This window comes from Chenopodium album, chromosome 3, assembly GCF_948465745.1.
Source record: "Chenopodium album chromosome 3, dcCheAlbu1.1, whole genome shotgun sequence".
Lineage (NCBI taxonomy): Eukaryota > Viridiplantae > Streptophyta > Magnoliopsida > Caryophyllales > Amaranthaceae > Chenopodium > Chenopodium album.
The window spans coordinates 29,420,623-29,438,396 of NC_137836.1; the positions used below are offsets into that span (position 1 = coordinate 29,420,623).

At 37.2% G+C, this 17,774-nt stretch overlaps 1 protein-coding gene across 2 annotated transcripts; it reads right to left on the bottom strand.

Annotated features, from left to right (window-relative positions):
- Positions 1–5,553: 5,553 nt before the first annotated feature.
- On the bottom strand, positions 5,554–15,979 carry LOC145623922 (copper-transporting ATPase RAN1-like). 2 transcript variants are annotated; one of them, XM_081676840.1, is made up of 10 exons: positions 15,496–15,613; positions 13,809–13,865; positions 13,088–13,702; positions 11,550–11,976; positions 10,878–11,203; positions 10,181–10,239; positions 9,741–10,083; positions 9,353–9,541; positions 8,998–9,255; positions 5,554–6,269 (listed from the first exon to the last, which is right to left on the bottom strand). In XM_081676840.1, the coding sequence occupies exons 3-10, from the start codon at positions 13,580–13,582 to the stop codon at positions 5,793–5,795; spliced, it is 2,574 nt and encodes an 857-aa protein (XP_081532966.1). In that variant the 5' UTR covers positions 13,583–13,702; positions 13,809–13,865; positions 15,496–15,613; the 3' UTR covers positions 5,554–5,792. The 2 variants fall into 2 exon arrangements, with proteins under 2 accessions (XP_081532966.1, XP_081532965.1); XM_081676839.1 differs by lacking the exon at positions 13,809–13,865 and having other exon boundaries at positions 15,496–15,979.
- Between the last annotated feature and the right edge of the window lie 1,795 nt (positions 15,980–17,774).

A 17,774-nucleotide genomic window follows, 5' to 3' on the forward strand; every position in this document is an offset into this window, starting at 1 on the left:
TAGCAAGATCTAGCCTCCTAGGCATGATACTAACAAGATTAATAACAAACCCTAGCATGTCACTAAACATTAAAGATCAATTAGCCCTAACATGACACTAACATGATATTAGGAAAGAAATAGGAAGCATCATAATAATATACATGATATTAGAAATTTTAGTTGTTACCATAATACTAGGAATCATAAAGACATCCTAACATGATACTAGGAATCAAAATAATCAAAGCATGCTTTCTATATCAAAAGAATAATAAAGCAATTAAATCATTTACTTCGACGCCTCGTACCTCTTTCTAATAACAAAATACACAACTAAGTAACTTCAAGGAAAATAATAAAACAAACAATTAAATTAAATAATTAAAATAGAGATTAGGGACCAAACCCTCAGAAATATTCAAACCTTTCACGTCTAGGGAAAAGGCAACTTTGAGCTGGGCTAGGTGTGTCTAGAACTAATGAATGAGAAATTTTGAGAGAGGAAAGGTTTAGAAAAAGAATAGAGAGAGAGAAAACTTCTATCTTTTAGAGAGAGATAAAGAGTGACAAATAATATATTTTATTCAAAATAAAAAAAATTAAAAATATAATTATCAATCCTAATCTTATTAGAATTAAAAAGAACCTTCTAGGTATTCCTAGAAGATTAAATTCAATCCTAATCACTTTAAGAATAATAATGAATAGGCCCTCCTCTAGATCATTGGGCCACATTGAATATCATTGGGCCTAATTTAATTTAATCCATAACTTGCTCATTATTCATTGGAATTGGGCTTATAATATATCATTGGACAGCTCTTTTCGAGCTCAATCCAACTACACTACTATTGGACCTTTATCATGGACCAAATCAAATTGGACTGGTTATTTTCATTAATAGAGTAAGAAAAAAAAATATTTTTGAAAACAAAAAGAGAAATATTTTAATAAAAAGATCCTCATCATTAGAATTTTCACACTTTCACTTCGTTCGATAATCAAAGAACGTGAAAGGTGTTCATCACTGGGTTTGGTTTTGGGGAGACACATTTTGGTGTCTACAGGAAGGGAGATGGAGAGAAAAGAAGAGAGAAAGAAAAAAGGGACATGAGAGAGAGCGAGAGAGGAGCATGGATAGAGAGATGTGTCGAGAGAGAAGAAACTAAGTTAGAGAAGGGTCAAGAATGAGAGAGGGGGTTGGGAGAGACTAAAGGGACCAGTAGACACAAAAGGGCCAAGGGAAAGAGGCAAATCTAGGAGAGGAGAATAGAGAGGTTAGGAGAGAGAGAGAGAAAGAGGGGTTAGGAGAGAAAGAGAAAAAAAGAGGGGTTGGAGAGAGAGAGAAAGAAAGAAAGAGGGGTAGGGAGAGAGATAAAGAGTGAGAAAAAGGGTTCGGAGTAGGGAGTCGGAAGAAGAGATTAGAAGAAGAAGTGAGTAAAATAAAGATAGAATGAAAAATAAGGTCACGAGAGAGCGATAATGGTCGAAAGAAAATGAAATACATACTACCTCTGTTAACATTTACTTGCAACTTTCGAATATTTTATGTTTCTCAAATAATGCCCCAAAGTTGCAAGTAAATGTTAACGTAGGTAGTACATCAATAAGGAAAAGAGGGGATGAGAGATAAAAATGGGTTAGGAAGGAGAGAGAGGGATAGAGAGAGAAGACTTGGGAGAGAAAGAGATAAAGAGGCCAGATAGAAAGAAGCTAAGAAAACTAAAAGGGGACAGGAAAGAGAGGGGGGTTGGGGGAAAGGGGGTCAGTAAAAATGGAAACGGGTCGGACATTTCAGAAACAAACGGTTCCCATATTTATCACCGAGTCCACCTTCGAATCTGAACCAACCATATCCGAGTTCGCTCCAATCGGACTCTTAGACATCCTAATCCAGATTTGAGTCCGACAAATTCAATAACATTTGGTGTTTTTTCTTTATCCATAGCAAGTATTATAGTTTAATACAACAGGAAAATGGTGCTGAATTAAAAGAAAAATATAAAGCTTAAAAAATTCATATAATAAAATGTTAAATTTACAAATAAATACATCACATATGTAATCAAATCATGGATATTTAGATTTGAAAAATGAGTATACTAGTAAATCTAGATTGAGACTTGAGAAGATGGGTAGGCTATGATATTTTGAGTCTTCGGATTACTCAAGATCTTCAGCATGGTGAAGCATGATTATAAAGCCCTAATGATGTAATTTAGTCATGTATATTGAGTTATGACATTGGAGGAAGTTATCATCTTACAAGAGGAATGATGTTGTTGCATAGAAAATGAAGGAGAGAGAAAAAGATGGTGTAAGAGAGAGAAAATGCGAAACAAAGAATGAAGCAGCAGTTAAAGTCTTGGAGATTTAGGGTCTTTACTTGGGCTTTTTTTTTTAAGATTCTACTTGGCCTTTTATAGCAAACATATTCTAACAGCTTATTACTTAGTCGGACTCTACACTGGGTCCAAATCTGATCTAACTTCTATTAGAATTCAGATTTTTTATCAATTGAGAGTCTTTCTATTTCGGATTCAAATCGAACTTTTTCCTTCGGATCGAATAGGACTCTCGAATCGATTCCGAATTAAATTACCATCCCTAGGGCTAGGGGTGAAATAAACTCGGTTTAAAACCGAACCAAACCGAAAACCAAACCGAATAACAAATATGGTTTGGTTTTTTTTAAAGTGGTTCGATTTCGGTTTTGAAAAAATAAATATTTCGGTTTTCGGTTCGGTTTCGGTTTGAGAAAGTGAAAAACCGAACCAAACCGAAATTAGGCCCAAACCCAAAAAATTACCCTAGCCCAACAGATTTAACCCTAAATATATAAAGGAAAATAAACCCTAATTCTCATATTTCACCTCTCCTTTCCTCTTCTCTCTTCTCCGCAGCTCCACCCTCCCTCTCCACTTCTCAGTCGTTTTTCACTCTCTCTCCTTTCCTCTTCTCAGTTCGCACTTCTCCCCCTTCACTCTCTATCCTTTTCTCTTCTCAATTCTCCCTTCTCCACCTTCACTTGCATCACCTTCGACGAATTCTCGAGGTTTTTTGAAGTTTGAACTCAATAAAGGGCATCAACTAAAGGGTTTTCATGTCAAATTCGACCATGAAAACACTAGATCTAGTGTTTTCATGGTCGAATTTGACCTTTGAAACCCAAATTTGAGGTTTTTCGGTGGAATGTGAGGTATGTCCTCCTTTTCTTACTTTTAATTTGGTTTAAGTTTTTTTTCTACTTTGTTTTCATGGTGGTGTGTGATTGAATTGCGGTGGTGGTAGACTAGTAGGTTGTTTTGACTTTTTTGGGTCGATCTAGGGTTAGGGTTTGGGTGAAAAGGATGAAGGGTGGTGAAATAAGGTGGGTTGTAGTATGGTGGGTGCGGATCTTAGTTAGGGGTGGTGAATAAGGTTTAAACTTGTTTAATTATGTTTGTATGGATTGGTTTGGTTTTGTTTGGTTCGGTTTTGATTGGGTTTGGTTCGGTTTTTTTTGCAAAATTTGATGTTTATGATGTTTGATATGAAAATTCGGTTTGGTTCGGTTTTTTTTTTATGAAACCGAAATAAATATGGTTTGGTTTGGTTCGGTTTCTAAAGTAAAGTGGTGCGGTGTGGTTTCTAAAATCCAGAAACCGAATTAGGGTGGTTCGGTTTCGGTTTGGACAAAAAACCAAACAGAAAACCGAACTTTCACCCCTACCTAGGGCAAGTGTAATCTTTAATGTTGAAAGCCTTTTAGAGGATGGAATAGGGACAAGAAGAATTAGAAAGAAATAGGGAGACTAAGAGAAAGGGTATGGGGCCATTAGCTAATAAAGGAATGAATGAGTGATATGGGAACAAGTTTGATCTATATTTATTTCTACTATGTTAGTTATTGTATGTTGATTTTCGTTTTTTAAGTTTCAATTTGTGAACTCTATATATGATAATAAAGCTCATTTGGTTTGAAATTTTATTGAATCATAACTTTAGATTTCTTCTCACTTTTTAAAAAAAATAGTTTATAGTTTCTTCATTCGAGTTTTTGTTATTTTCTAACTTACTTTGTATATAAAATTTAAATAGATTTATGTTTTCAAAGTATAATTGGTCGCAAATGAAAACGACCCTAAAAAGGGGCAGCAAATAATTTTTTTTAATAAAATATAGGAAAATAATGAACGGTTTGCTTTAACAAGTGTTCTCTTTTCTACGGTTAAGTAGGATATACGTTGCATTTTCCTTCTTTATTTTAGAATCATTGGATGGGAAAAGAGAACGACTTATCCTAATGATGATAGTTCTCTATTATTTGACATACAAAACGCTTCTTTAACCCGTTCTATAAACTTTATACATCGCTTAACAGAAGAACGGTTCAAATGTGTTTTATAAGGCTCTTTAAACCGTTCTCTATGGTAAAACCACGAGAGAGCGATAAGGGTCGGAAGAGAAAGAAATATAGAAATAATGAAAAGAGGGGATGGGAAAGAGAGATGGGTTTGGAAGGAGAGAGATAGAGAGAGATAAAGAGGCCGAAAGAAAGAGGCAAATAGAGAGAAGCTAAGAAAATTAAAGGGGACTGGGGAGAGAGAGGGGTTGGGGGGAAAGTGAACAAGTGTAATCTATAATTTTTCAAAGCCTTTTAGAGGATGAAATAGGGATAAAAAAAGAATTAGAAATTAAGAAAGAGACTAAGAGAAAGAGCACGGGGCCATGGACTAATAAAAGAATGATTATGTAATATGGGAACAAGTTTGATCTATAAATGTCAGATCCATTAAAAAGAGGGGGGGAGGAGAAAGAGGGGGGATTTAGGGCAACAGAGGAAAGAAGAGGTGAGAAACAATTCAATAAACCATGTTGATTATTTAATTGTGGAAGAGGTTTAGAAGATATGGAGGAAGAAAATGGAGAAAAAAATGGAAATATGAAATAAAGAGGATAAAATAACGATGGATTTGAGAGAAGGAGAAAAGGATGAAAAACTCTTAAGAGAATCATCTTTAGTAGTATTCAAGGAGTAGTTAAACAATACTTTTAAAAAAGATTTGAAATAATTTTGTAATCATATAAATCAAGTATTAAAATATAAAGGAAGATGAAAAAATGTGAGACCAAATTATACCCTCCAAATTATCCATATAGAGAAGGTATTGGGTACGACAAGTCAACCAAATAATTCGTGCGTCAAATATATATGATATACACGATATGTATTTAACTATTAAAACAATGAATTAAGCTAATATATTGGACAACATTCACCTTTATTCCTTAGTTTGAGTACACAACATTAACAACACGAGCTCTTCCATTAACAACAAAGGACGTTTTAGTAATCGGGACACTAAATTATCCTCGTCTTAAAAACCGAAAAATACTAATTACACTCAATGTCCCTTCAACATGCACTTTGTAACTTTCATTTATCTTATAGTTTTAACATTGTGTAATTTCAACTAACCACATTGCCCTTATAATTAAAGGGTATAAAATATTACTAATAACAATCAACACATTTTTTAAAAGTCTTTCCCTTGCAGGATGACTTTAAAAGAAAGTAATGCACCTAAATCATGACGGATGGAGTACGTATGGAACCGATGCCTGTTCCATACAAAGACGGTTGCATATTTTCACCAACCACTAGAAAAAATCATTAACATAGTATACAGGATGTGTTACAACAGTTCCCCTATACACGAGGAATCTAGGGCAGCTAATTTTTTACCCTGTTAAATCGTTAAAAATCATCTCACATGTACAAAACTTGAAGGAGCCCAAAGGTCACCAACAAATTCAAAGTTTGAGCCCTATTCTACAGTTATCTCAAGTATACTTGTCAATCTGGGTTTTTTATACATCCTAAGAAGCAAAGAAGAACAAACAACACTTACGGAAGAGAGAGCCATGCAAGCACCAGCCACCCAAGGGGGCAAGCTTAACTTTATTGAGGGATAAAAAACTCCTGCAGCAACGGGTATAGCAATTACGTTGTAAGCCATGGCAAAGATATAATTCAGACGGATACGTGAGAATGTCTTCTTTGAAAGATCTATGGCTGTTATTACATCTTCCAGATTACTTCTCATCAAGACATAATCAGCAGCTTCAATGGCCACATCAGTTCCTGCACCAATTGCCATACCAACATCAGCGGCAGCAAGAGCAGGTGAGTCGTTGATGCCGTCACCTACCATTGCTACCACACTTCCATTTCTTTGAAACGAACGAACTACTTCAGCTTTCCCAGCTGGCATCACTTCAGCCCTCACATCATGTATTCCCACCTGCCAGTCAAGTGATTTTCTTGTCATCTTTATTCAGTTCAAAATTCAGAACAAAAGTGAAGCACAAGGGCAATGTCACAACTTTAGAGAAGATATAATGGACACAATCACTTTGCAATAGCCATTATTGCCAAAATAGTGTTAAATATGTGTCATCCATGTTTTTAAGGAACTCTAAAAAATAAATGGTTTTGCTTTCAAGGACTCAAATGCTTTTGAAATAGCATTATTGCCACAATAATTAAGTCACTATCTGCATCATATGATTGGATTCTTCCATAAGCCAAAACAGCAATTTTTAAATATTTGTTCTCTTCGCCTTGATTCTTTTTACTGATTCTCCAGATCGGTTCTTAATCAAATTACCTTAAATCAGGTGAAGAGAACATAGCCTAAATCTACTACTACCTCCGGACCAAATTACTCACAACTATTTCTTTTTTGGGTCGGTCCACATTACTCGCAACTTTCCCATTTCTTTCCTGTTTTAGTAAATTTTTGGGTGGTAATTGACCAATTTACCCTTACTTTTTTTTTAAAACATCCATATTAAATTACAAATCTGATTTCATTAGATTAAACCCTCAGCTTAATTACTTAAACCCTCATCCCCTTTAATTTTCTCCCTCCTCCTCCAACCCCATTTTCATGGTGGCTTTGTGGTGTTAAGAGCGGCGGGGTTCGTCAGGTAAATAATGAAGAGAATGAGTTTTCTCTCTCTTCTCCTTCCTCGTGGTTTAAGATCGGCGAGGATCGGCAGCCTCGTGGTTTCAGATCGGTGGCCTCGTGGGTTTCAAATCGGTGGGTTTCAGATCGGTGACCTCGTGGATTATTTCAAATCAGTGGGTTTCAGACCAGGGGGGTGGTGGGTTGGTTGTGTCGATGTGCTGGGTTGGTGGTTTCGGTGTTGTTTGTTTCGGTGTGCTGGGTTGGTTGTTTCGGTGTGCTGGGTTGGTGATTTCAGTGTGCTAGGTTGGTGGTTTCAGTGTGCTAGGTTGGTGGTTTCAGTGTGCTAGGTTGTGTCGGGTATGCTGGGTTGGTTGTGTCGGTGTGCTTCAGTGGTTGTGGTTGAGATTGGTGGGTTAGCTAAGGTCGGTAGTTTGGTGATTGTAGGGTACGTAGGTTAGTGGGTTCAGCGGTGGTGGTTGCTGGGTTCGTCGGTGCTTGGGTGGCTGGGTTCGGTGGTAGGTGGTGGTGGTGGCCTAGTGGGTGGTTTCTGTACAGCTAGGTGGTGCCGGTGGTGGTGGGATTTTTTTAAAAAATTGGGTTAATTTGTTTTTTTTTTTACGGAAATTTCACCAAATGCCCCTGAGTAATTTTTTTATTCACCAAATACCCATCAAAACTTTCAAATTCACCTTATGCCCCTGAGTTTAACAAAAATATCACTAAATGCCTAAAAGACCAACGGAAGTTGACTCCGTTAGTATTTAAAGCCTAATTATGCCACGTGGCAAAATGTTATTGGTTGTTTATTTAATTATTTAAATTTTAAAAGTAATTAATTGATTATTTATAAAAATTAAAACAAAAAAAATTAAAAAAAAACCCATCCACCAAAGCCCAGCCCCAGTCCCCGCCACCACCCCCGCCAGCGAGAATCCCCTGAACCCCCAACCACACACGTGCGGATTCCGCCTGAATCCCCACACCGGCGCCACCCACCAAATCCCAGCCCCAGTCCCTACCACCACCCCCACCGACATCTGCAGCCACTCCCCTTCCCGTCCCCTCCACGTCGCCACCCTTCTCCTTCCCAAAACCACTTTCCCCCACCCTAAAACCCCACCCACAACTCGAAAAAACCCATATCCCCTCCCGATGGTGCCTAGCCGACGCTAGGCCAGCCCCCAAACCCCATCCCCAGCCGATAAACACCTTAATTAAACTCCAAAATCAAAATCCCCAAATCGAATGAAACCCTAGATTTCGATTTTAATGTTTTTGATTTTGGGGTTTTGGTGTAGTGGAAGGAAGGGGGGATGGGCGGCTTGGGTTCTCCATCTCGGGGAGGGGTTCTTGGACGCCGGCGCTAGGGTGGATTTTACGAGAGAGAGGGGAGTGGGTTTTCCGATTTCAGGGTTTTTGGTGTTTGTCGTGATGGGGGAATAGAGGAGGGAGGGGGTTGTGGGTGGGGAGATGGAATCTCCGGCGAGGGAGGGATCACGCCCACCGGCGCGGGGGAGGGGGTGGGGGTGGATGCCGGCGGTCTAACAGGGGGCTGGGTTGATGGGGGAAGGGAGGTGGCTTGGGTTTTTTCTTTTAAGTTTTTAATTTTTTTTAATTAATTATAATTAAAATAAAAAAATTAAAATAGAACCAATCCTAGCATGCCACGTGGCATATTTAGCCTTAATGACCAACAGAGTTAACGTCTGTTAGTCATTAAGGGTATTCGGTGACATTTCTGTTAAACTCAGGTGCGTAAGGTGAATTTGAAAGTTTTGATGGGTATTTGGTGAATAAAAAAGTTACTCAGGGGCATTTGGTGAAATTTTCGTTTTTTTTATTATTTGATTAATAATACTTAAGTGTATACCCTTATCTTTCAATAAACATGCTTAGGAAATTTTGCCTCGGCCTCCGCAAACCCTTCCAAAGTTGCGAGTAATTCAGACCAGAGGTAATAATTAGAACATCTTCAATAACAAAATAACATTTATTGTGGAAGACATAAAAAATGCAGAGGACATAAAAATATAAATGGGGCAACAAGATCAGTAAATACCTCCTTGGCAACAGCTTGAGCTGTTCGCCAGTTATCCCCAGTGACCATGACAGGTCTAATGCCCATTTTGCAAAGGCCCTCAACGACAACAGCAGCTTCTCTTTTCAGAGGATCAGCTACTCCTAGAGCTCCGATTAGTACATTATTACAGGCAGCAAGTACTCCTGTCTGTGCACCTTCCTCGAGCTCCACCAAAAACTTTTCAATGTGTTTAGGAATTGACATCCCATTTTCAGTAAGCAGCTTCCTGTTTCCAATCTGTCATTGAAATGTATCATAAAGCAGTCGTTAAAACAAATAACACTATGCCCTTCTGTTTGACATATGTGGCAACACTCAAGAGTCTGGAACTCACCAGAACATGTTTTCCGTCAACAGAACATTGGACTCCTCTTCCAGGCACAGCAATGAAATCTGAAACATCTAAAAGCCATCCAGAATCCTTGTCATTCTTCTGAGAGTCCTTGGTTTCAGAAGGCTCAAAGAAATGAAAATGCCGAGCATATTCAACCACTGCTTTTGCCAAAGGATGTTCACTACTAGCCTACAACATTAATTAATATGATATCAACATACAAAGAGATTAATTCAATAGGGTATTGACAGTTTGATACCTACACCTAAAATCTAACATGCTGATTCAAGATTTTACACCATACAACTATACAAAGCACTAAAGTCATGCTGGAAACCAACAGATGCAACTATAATTTAACATTTTCAGTTGTAACAGAATAATTCACCTCAGCAGAAGCCACCAATCTAAGAAATTCTCCTCTATCCATGCCAGTGAAAACTTTAGCAGTTGTCACTGTGGCTTTTCCCTGCGTAAGAGTCCCCGTTTTATCAAAGATGACATAATTGACCTTTTGAGCCCTTTCCAATGCATCTCCTCCTTTTATAAGCACGCCATGTTTTGCACCAACCCCAGTTGCGACCATGACAGCGGTAGGTGTAGCCAAACCCAAAGCACATGGACATGCAATTACAACAACTGATATTGCAAACATCAAGGAAAATACAAAATAATTGCCATTCTCTGGCAACCAGCTTTGAGGATAAGATCCAGTCACTCCACCAATGTACCTAGAATGATTATAGCAGAAAATGTATTACAGTTAAAACTGAGACTGTATCATTATGAACTAATTGCACAAAATGCCAAAAACCCGCAGTGACTTACCAGCCCAATAGTGTAAACAATGCCATAACAACCACAGTAGGAACAAATACACTTGCAACCTACAGTAAAATCATATCAGTCTGAGATATTAAAAAGGATGGAGTTGAATATATACAGAAATCAAAGCAACTTTATAGCTAATGGCACATAAAAGCTAATTACTGACTACAAAAGTTGGGTGTAAAATTAAATGGTAAAACCTTCCTGAAGATTAATTAACAGGTCCTACTTCTGTGAAATACATAGTTTTCGCAAGAGACACATTGATTCACTAATCAACAGCTGAATTTTTATACCATCTTAGATCCTTTACTTCCATATACTCCATACAAAAGATTATAAAATCACATCGAGCCCTCTTCCTCATCCCAAAAGGTTGCTTTCTTCCTCGAAAAGCACCCAGGAAAAAAAATACAGTTGGAAAATAAAGGATAGAGGAACTCTAAACATTCAGAAAGCATCAATTTTTTTCATCTTGGAGAGGCTAGTATGATGAATTGCTTACCATCACCAAGGTGAAGATTATATGTACTATCAAAAAAACCAATAACGCAATTTTTCTCCAATTATGACAATAAACGTATCAATTATCCCAACTCCCAACCACTTATCAAGCAATGACATACATATTCAGAAGGAAATAAACAAACTATCATTGAATTATAACATCATATCACTTATCCAACTGAATACTTACAAAGTCAGCAAATTTCTGTATTGGAGCTTTAGACATTTGTGCAGTTTCAACCAGATTTATTATCTGACTCAAAAATGTGTCAGATCCCACTTTGGTTGCCTGAATATGAAGAACCCCATGCAAATTCATTGTGCCCCCAATCACATGTGCTTCGACCTCCTTCAAGACAGGGACAGATTCACCAGTGACCATACTTTCATTGACATAACTTGAACCCCACAACACTACACCATCTACTGGAACCTTAGTACCAGGGAGAACTTTCAATGGATCACCAGGTTGAATCAACAAAGCATCAATTTCACGCTCTCCTAAACATTTCCCACCTATAGAATAAAACCAAACAGATTCAACAATGTAACATCACTCAAATCAACAATTTCGGCCTTTTAAATAATACTTCATCTGGCTTTTTTAATTGCAATGTTGGGGCTTCCACGCTTGTCAATTCACATTTTGTTTAACTAATACCTTTAATTATACTTTAATCATAAAAAGTCAACCTATTGACACAAAACTAACAAAATCCCATATGGCTATATTTTTCCTAACATTTACATCATGAAATAAGGTCAAAGGAGTTTGTGTGGATAGTATATACTATAAAACGTAGCCGCAAAAAAGAATGAAGTATAATCAAACTAATTTATAAGTGACTCTTAGTAGGCATACCTTTGTCTTTCACAAGTAACAATGCTGTAGCAGGTGCAAGTTCAACAAGCTTTTTGATAGCATCTGATGTTTTCCCCTTTGCCAGGGACTCCAAATATTTTCCCAAGAGAACAAATGTTATTAGCATGGCACTTGTCTCAAAGTATGTTGGAGACCAGAAACCAGTAGCAGCCCCATAAAGAAGAGCACAGACAGAATAAAAGTAGGAAGCCGAAGTTCCCAATGCAACTAATACATCCATGTTTGTAGCTCCACGCCTTAATGCTTTAGCAGCAGCTACATAGAAACGCTTTCCAATGACAAACTGAACAAGACTCACCAATGCCCACGTCAGCCAATCCCTCATCAGGAAAGGTCCACAACGCCACAGGAGAAAAGGATACAACACCGGTACATGGGGGCAGACACGAATAAGAAATACAGGAACCTATGATTTTGATGTAACAAAGTTGAATGCATAAGTTTCCAATACCAAAGAAGCAACAAATGGTTATTGATTTTTTTTAACATCGAAATAGGAGAATACATGCTGTTTAATTTGCATTCGAGAAGTTAAATTTTAGATTATCTTCCCTTCTAAACTTAGTGAATACATACATTAGGAAGAATCATAAGAGTAGCAAGTATCGTAGCTTGTTCAGATATACTCCTTCCATTTCTAAAAGTTCTCCTCGCTTTCCACTGAGCCGTTTCAAAAAATTCAACTCACTTCAACTATATTGTTTTTAAAAAAAAACCTCGTCTTTACTCTCTTACCCCTCCTACCCCACACAATTTACACCTTTTTATTTTCTCTCTTTACCCACTTTCTTTCTTACACCATCTCTCTTTATTCATTTTTTTCTTACATCCACTCACCTTTTTAAAGCATTCCTAGAAACAAGTGTCAGAGGTGAGTCGAACTTTTGGGAACAGAGGGAATACATTTTAAAGCACACGTCCAATTGTCTAGTTTACAATCACAAAACTCTATTCTATATGATAAATCACACAATAACCCGTCATGATACAAGGAAAGCATAGTTGGAGGTCTACAAAGATTAAAAAAAAGCACAAACTTGATAATGGCTCAATATTTGAAGTAAGCTAGGACACAGGGTCCCCGATATCTATGTGCTCCGGACAAAAGAAGTTAGAACGTGAAGCTTGAATATTTCCCAATTGCAGCTACAAGGAGCTGAATTTTGGGTAAATTAAGTCCAATAAGGACAGGTAATGTCAACTAAGCAGCCTTTCTTATTCTACCTCCATGCATATTCTTCAAATGCATAGTTACATATAACTTTCCCAATCCAATGCGCCTACTTGATAGAAATCTATTGCAGCTTGCAAACAATAATTTAAACAAGGAAATAGGGCTAAACAGCTAGAAAGTGCAAACCACTAGATGACCAGAACATGACGTAAGTTGTTGGTCATGTTGAAGAATTGTTTAAAAATATGTGTAAATATGATATTAAAGAAAGTAAATATGTCAGAAGCCATTGAGCCTCAGTGGAAACCTATAACAATCAAGTAGAAGAATAAGTGATACTTACACTAAGATAGACACTGGATGTAAAGAGCTGGAACATTTTTGATGATTCTTCCAAATCTTTAGAGGTCATTCTGGCATAAGGGTTCTTCACACTCAATTTAAATCGGCCACCACTAGCCTCTTCAATGGCGTCAACCAAGGACCGAGAACCAATGACTTCAGAATCAAAGCAAACTTCCAGCTCTCTTGAATTCCTATCAAAACGAAACTGTAGCACTCCTTTGATATGGCAAAGCACCCCCTCCAGAGACTGTGCATCCAAGTCCCCAAAAATCCCTGCTACCTCAAGAATCATTTTACCCTGCTCACTGCTCTGTACAAGTGAAGCTTCAAATCCGGCATCTTCGATGGCATTCACAATGCCATCCTTGCTAACTACAGATGGATCATATTCAACTTCTCCTAACGAAGTTGTTAGGGAAACCACAGCTCTGGTAACCCCAGGGAGCTCCCTCAACATACCTTCAACCGAGTTAACACATGCTGCACAAGTCATGCCTCCGATATTGAACTGCCCCAACAAAGTCTTATTTGGAATTGTCCGCGAAGAATTTGGTTCAGGCAAAATTTCTGCCTCAAATCCTGCATCTTCGATAGCAGATTTAATATCCGCATCCTGCAAGGAAACCAGGTAATAAAAGTTAGTGTAGCACAAATTGAGGCCAATGAATCGCAACAGATTACAAAGCTATATTGTATAACTAAAGCAACATAAGATATACCTTCAAACCAGCTACTTTCTATTTTATTTTGTTATGGTTGGTGATGATTGTACCCACCTTAGAAAAAGCAGTAAAAGGCATACATTAAGTGGACCAATGCAGCACCAACTTTAACAAAAGCTTTACACTAACATATGCAGTCATGATAAAGACATATAAAAAGTTGCTAATTACATATCCACCTAGAAGAAGATAGAAAAGGGCAAGATTAAAAATTAAGTCACCATGACAACAACTACTAGAATAGAAATAATTATATATGAGAACACATCAGTGCAAAAAGAAGCCAAATTTCACCCCGGACCTAAAGAACTTAAGATGAAAAAAACAACAGTTCCAAGTAAAGCTGACTATGACATATAGGTTTACATGAAAGGACATCTCTCAAATAATAATCACACAAAAGAGCTTTCACCAGCTAGAAGAAATTCATGTTGGATAAGCACCAATATATATATATATATATATATATATATATATATATATATATATATATGTAACCATGCTGGAGGGCAGAAAGGAGTGATACGCATCAAAAGCTAAAACCAATCAACTTTCCAACAGTGATGCATGGCGTTCTATCCCCTCAAAAGTAAAACATTTCAGCCAAGCAGTTTTCATAACTACGTTACATTATGCCAACAAAAATGAATACGAACTCAATTTCCACCAAACAAACATGGCATCCCAGTTGCTTATTGAGAGTCCTGCAGCTACCTCGAGGATTCCACATTGTTTTGTCATTTTGGGAAAGGATTCTTGCCGTAAAACGAGTTCACCCTGGTTGGGAAGTTGGTTTGAGCGTGTAGCTCTAGTGCTCTACTACTTTACATAAATAAATGTTCCCACAAAAGGTTTAACAACCATGATTGAAACCAATCTCAACACAGTTCATGATTGACGGGATTGGTATGGACAGTTGGTCACGTTAAGAAGGCAGTGGAGTCCTGCATTCAACACACAAAACTCACACATCACTCGAGCTATTTTCCCCTAAAAATTTTATTTTCCCATGTACACACCGCGCTCTAACCCTCTGTCAACGACATACAACCTAATTTTACGATTAGATTTGAGAAAATGATACAGAGCAACAAATTTTCCAATCTCAACACAGCTCATGATTGACGGGGTTAATATGGAAAGTTAGTCACTTTAAGAAGGCAGTGAAGTCCTGCATTCAACACACAAAACTCACACATCACTAGAACTACTTTACCCTAAAATTTTATTTTTCCATGTATATACACCGCACTCTAACCCTCTGTCAATAATGTACAACCTAATTTTACAATTAGATTCGAGAAAACGATAAAAGTTACACATAGCAGCAAATTACTACAGCTTCAAGTAGTTCAATATAATAAGAAATGCAATACCCTAGTCATTACTTACTTCCAATCATAAAATCCAGAATTTAACAACTCCAGAAATAGAAATAATATGATCAATGATCGACAATACACCTTACTCCGCAAATACCACATTTAGTTAATATTACCAATAACACTACCTAAACTCGAAATCAATATCTTATAATTTATGTAGCATTCAGCATCAATTCGCAATCCCACTCAACCCTACACTAACCACCAACAAGTTGAATAGTTGTGTTCATATACAAAATCCAATATAAAAGCTGAATCAAATCCAACATCAATCAATAAAGTTAATTAATAACACAAACCTTGATCAAATCAGGATTAAAAACAACATCGGCTTTATTCTGTAACAAAGCAACGGAAGCATGGAAGACGCCATTAACGGCAAAAAGAGCTGATTCAACAGAATTAGAACAAGCAGCACAGGTCATACCACCAACACTAACTTGAATTCTCCGCGAATTACGAATTCCATCCTCCAACGATGCGCCGGAAGCTTCATAATGGTCAAGTAGGCGCACATCTTCAAGGTCTACAGCGTTGGAAACACCGGAGCCTCGGGACGGCGTTAGCTGGAGGTCTTTCATGTTGTTGAATGCCATAATAAAAGAAGCATGAGCAAAACACAGGAAATTGGAAATTGGTTTTTTTTAAGAGGTTTTATCAATAATTGAAGAGGAAGAAAAGAGGAGGAAAAAGAAGGATTTAAGGAGGTAAAAGTAGGAGAAGGAGGTTGAAGGTTGATGGAGCAGGTAGGAGAAGAGAGAGAAAATATTGACAAATGTATTGTTGAAATCTGACTAGATGGTCCATTGTACTACCATGTTTGGTATTTTTGTACTACAAAAAATGAAATAAGGCGTGTTGAAAAGGTTTCTGAGTACTACAGAGAAGATATAACTTAATTAGGCCCCATATGTTTGGGATTAGTTTGAGGTCACCAAACTCATAAGAGTCATAACCAAGATTAGTAGGTTACTTATAATACTAACGTAATTTGCACTTATCATATAACTAATATATAAAGCTAAACTTTTAGTCATGTCACGAAATAGTGACACTTGGCATTCTAACTTTTCGCCAAGTGTCGCGCCACCTTGGATAGATTTAATTGTATTCACAAGATAAAAAAAAAGTTAGTTAAAAATTCTTTTTTCAATCAAATTAGGATAGAATTTTAGAATAAGATGGTTAGTTTAGAGTTTTATTTTCAATAAAATACCATATATTAAACTTATAATTAGGCCACAAGACAACACGGTATAGCATTTTAACTTTTCGTCAAGTGTCGTACCACGTTGGATAAATATAGATAGACTTTGTAGAAAAAAAAAAGTTAATTTAGAATTCTATTTACAATCAATTAAATTGAATTATAACATAATTTTATTTTAAAATTCCATAAACAACCCGGGCATCGCACGGGGCACAAAACTAGTATAGTTATATGTTTATTTTAGTACTATATGTAGCGGATGTAGGTAAGATGAACTGTTCTATTAGATCAAAAACTTTTGTATGTCAACTCGGTTGAGCTTGCGAACCAGATATATTGACGGTAGGAAAAAGGTAAGAAAAATACCTATTTTTAAAGTGTCCCTACTCTCTAGTGGGTATTGATGAGTGCTAATACACATACAAGTATACAACCATGGTATATACATACAATACCATTAGAAATTTGATACATCATCAAAAGAGGGGAGAAAACTAGGAGCAAAATATAAATTGAATTCAAATGGAACTTGGGCCCATAAATCTAGCTAATAAAAACATAACAAATTATGATTATATGTAAGGACCACATCAACAATTGTATGTGTAGCCTTTCGGGTATTCAATCCCTAACCTCAAAGTTAGAATACTCAATACGTTCAAGTTTTGCTTGGGAGTATTGTATTTATATGTACCTCATCAACTTTATACAATCTTTTAAAACTGTTTAATGGATTTGTTTGGTTTTCATTTTCATACATATTTGTTTAGGGTAAAAATACCCCCAACACGTGGTCCAATCCCATAAAGACACGTGGGCCAATTAAAGGGTGATATGTGGAATGTGTCCCTGTAGGAAGATGACACGTGATACACAAAGAGTACTTGAATAAGAGAGTTAAGGGCCTCATTACATCAGGAGCCCCAAATCTCGAAAAAGTCGTAATAATGGCGCCCCCATATGGACACGTGCCTTCTCCTGATTGCGCTGCCAATCAGAGCACGAATTTCTAGGGAAATAATCCTAAAGGGGCACAATTTTTCACCCTTATAAATACCCTAATCATTTATAATGGAAGGGGTGGATTGTGACATAACATAAAAAGAGCATTAAGAGCTCCAACTTCTCTCTACTTTCTCTCTCTATCTTTTCCGTTTTTGATCACTAACTTGATTGTCAGTGGCGAATATTCCGGTAAATTCGTTGTTTTTGCATGTGTCTGCATCCATCCGGCCGAGAGCGCCACCAGTATCCCGAAGGAATCACAAAAAAAACCCAAAACATTTGGCACCGTCTGTGGGGATACTCGTCCATTATTGCAAAAGATGGTCAAACACCCAATACTAGTCCTACTCTTGGTCAGGACGG

Bases quoted from the DNA above. Each gene is read 5' to 3' on its own strand.
- LOC145623922 (XM_081676839.1), bottom strand. From the start codon at position 15,792: ATGGCATTCAACAACATGAAAGACCTCCAGCTAACGCCGTCCCGAGGC. The intron at 10,240-10,877 runs GTAAGTATTCAG...ATTTTACTGTAG, and splicing joins TACAGAAATTTGCTGACTTT to GTTGCAAGTGTATTTGTTCC. The intron at 10,084-10,180 runs GTAAGTCACTGC...TAATCATTCTAG, and splicing joins TTGTTTACACTATTGGGCTG to GTACATTGGTGGAGTGACTG.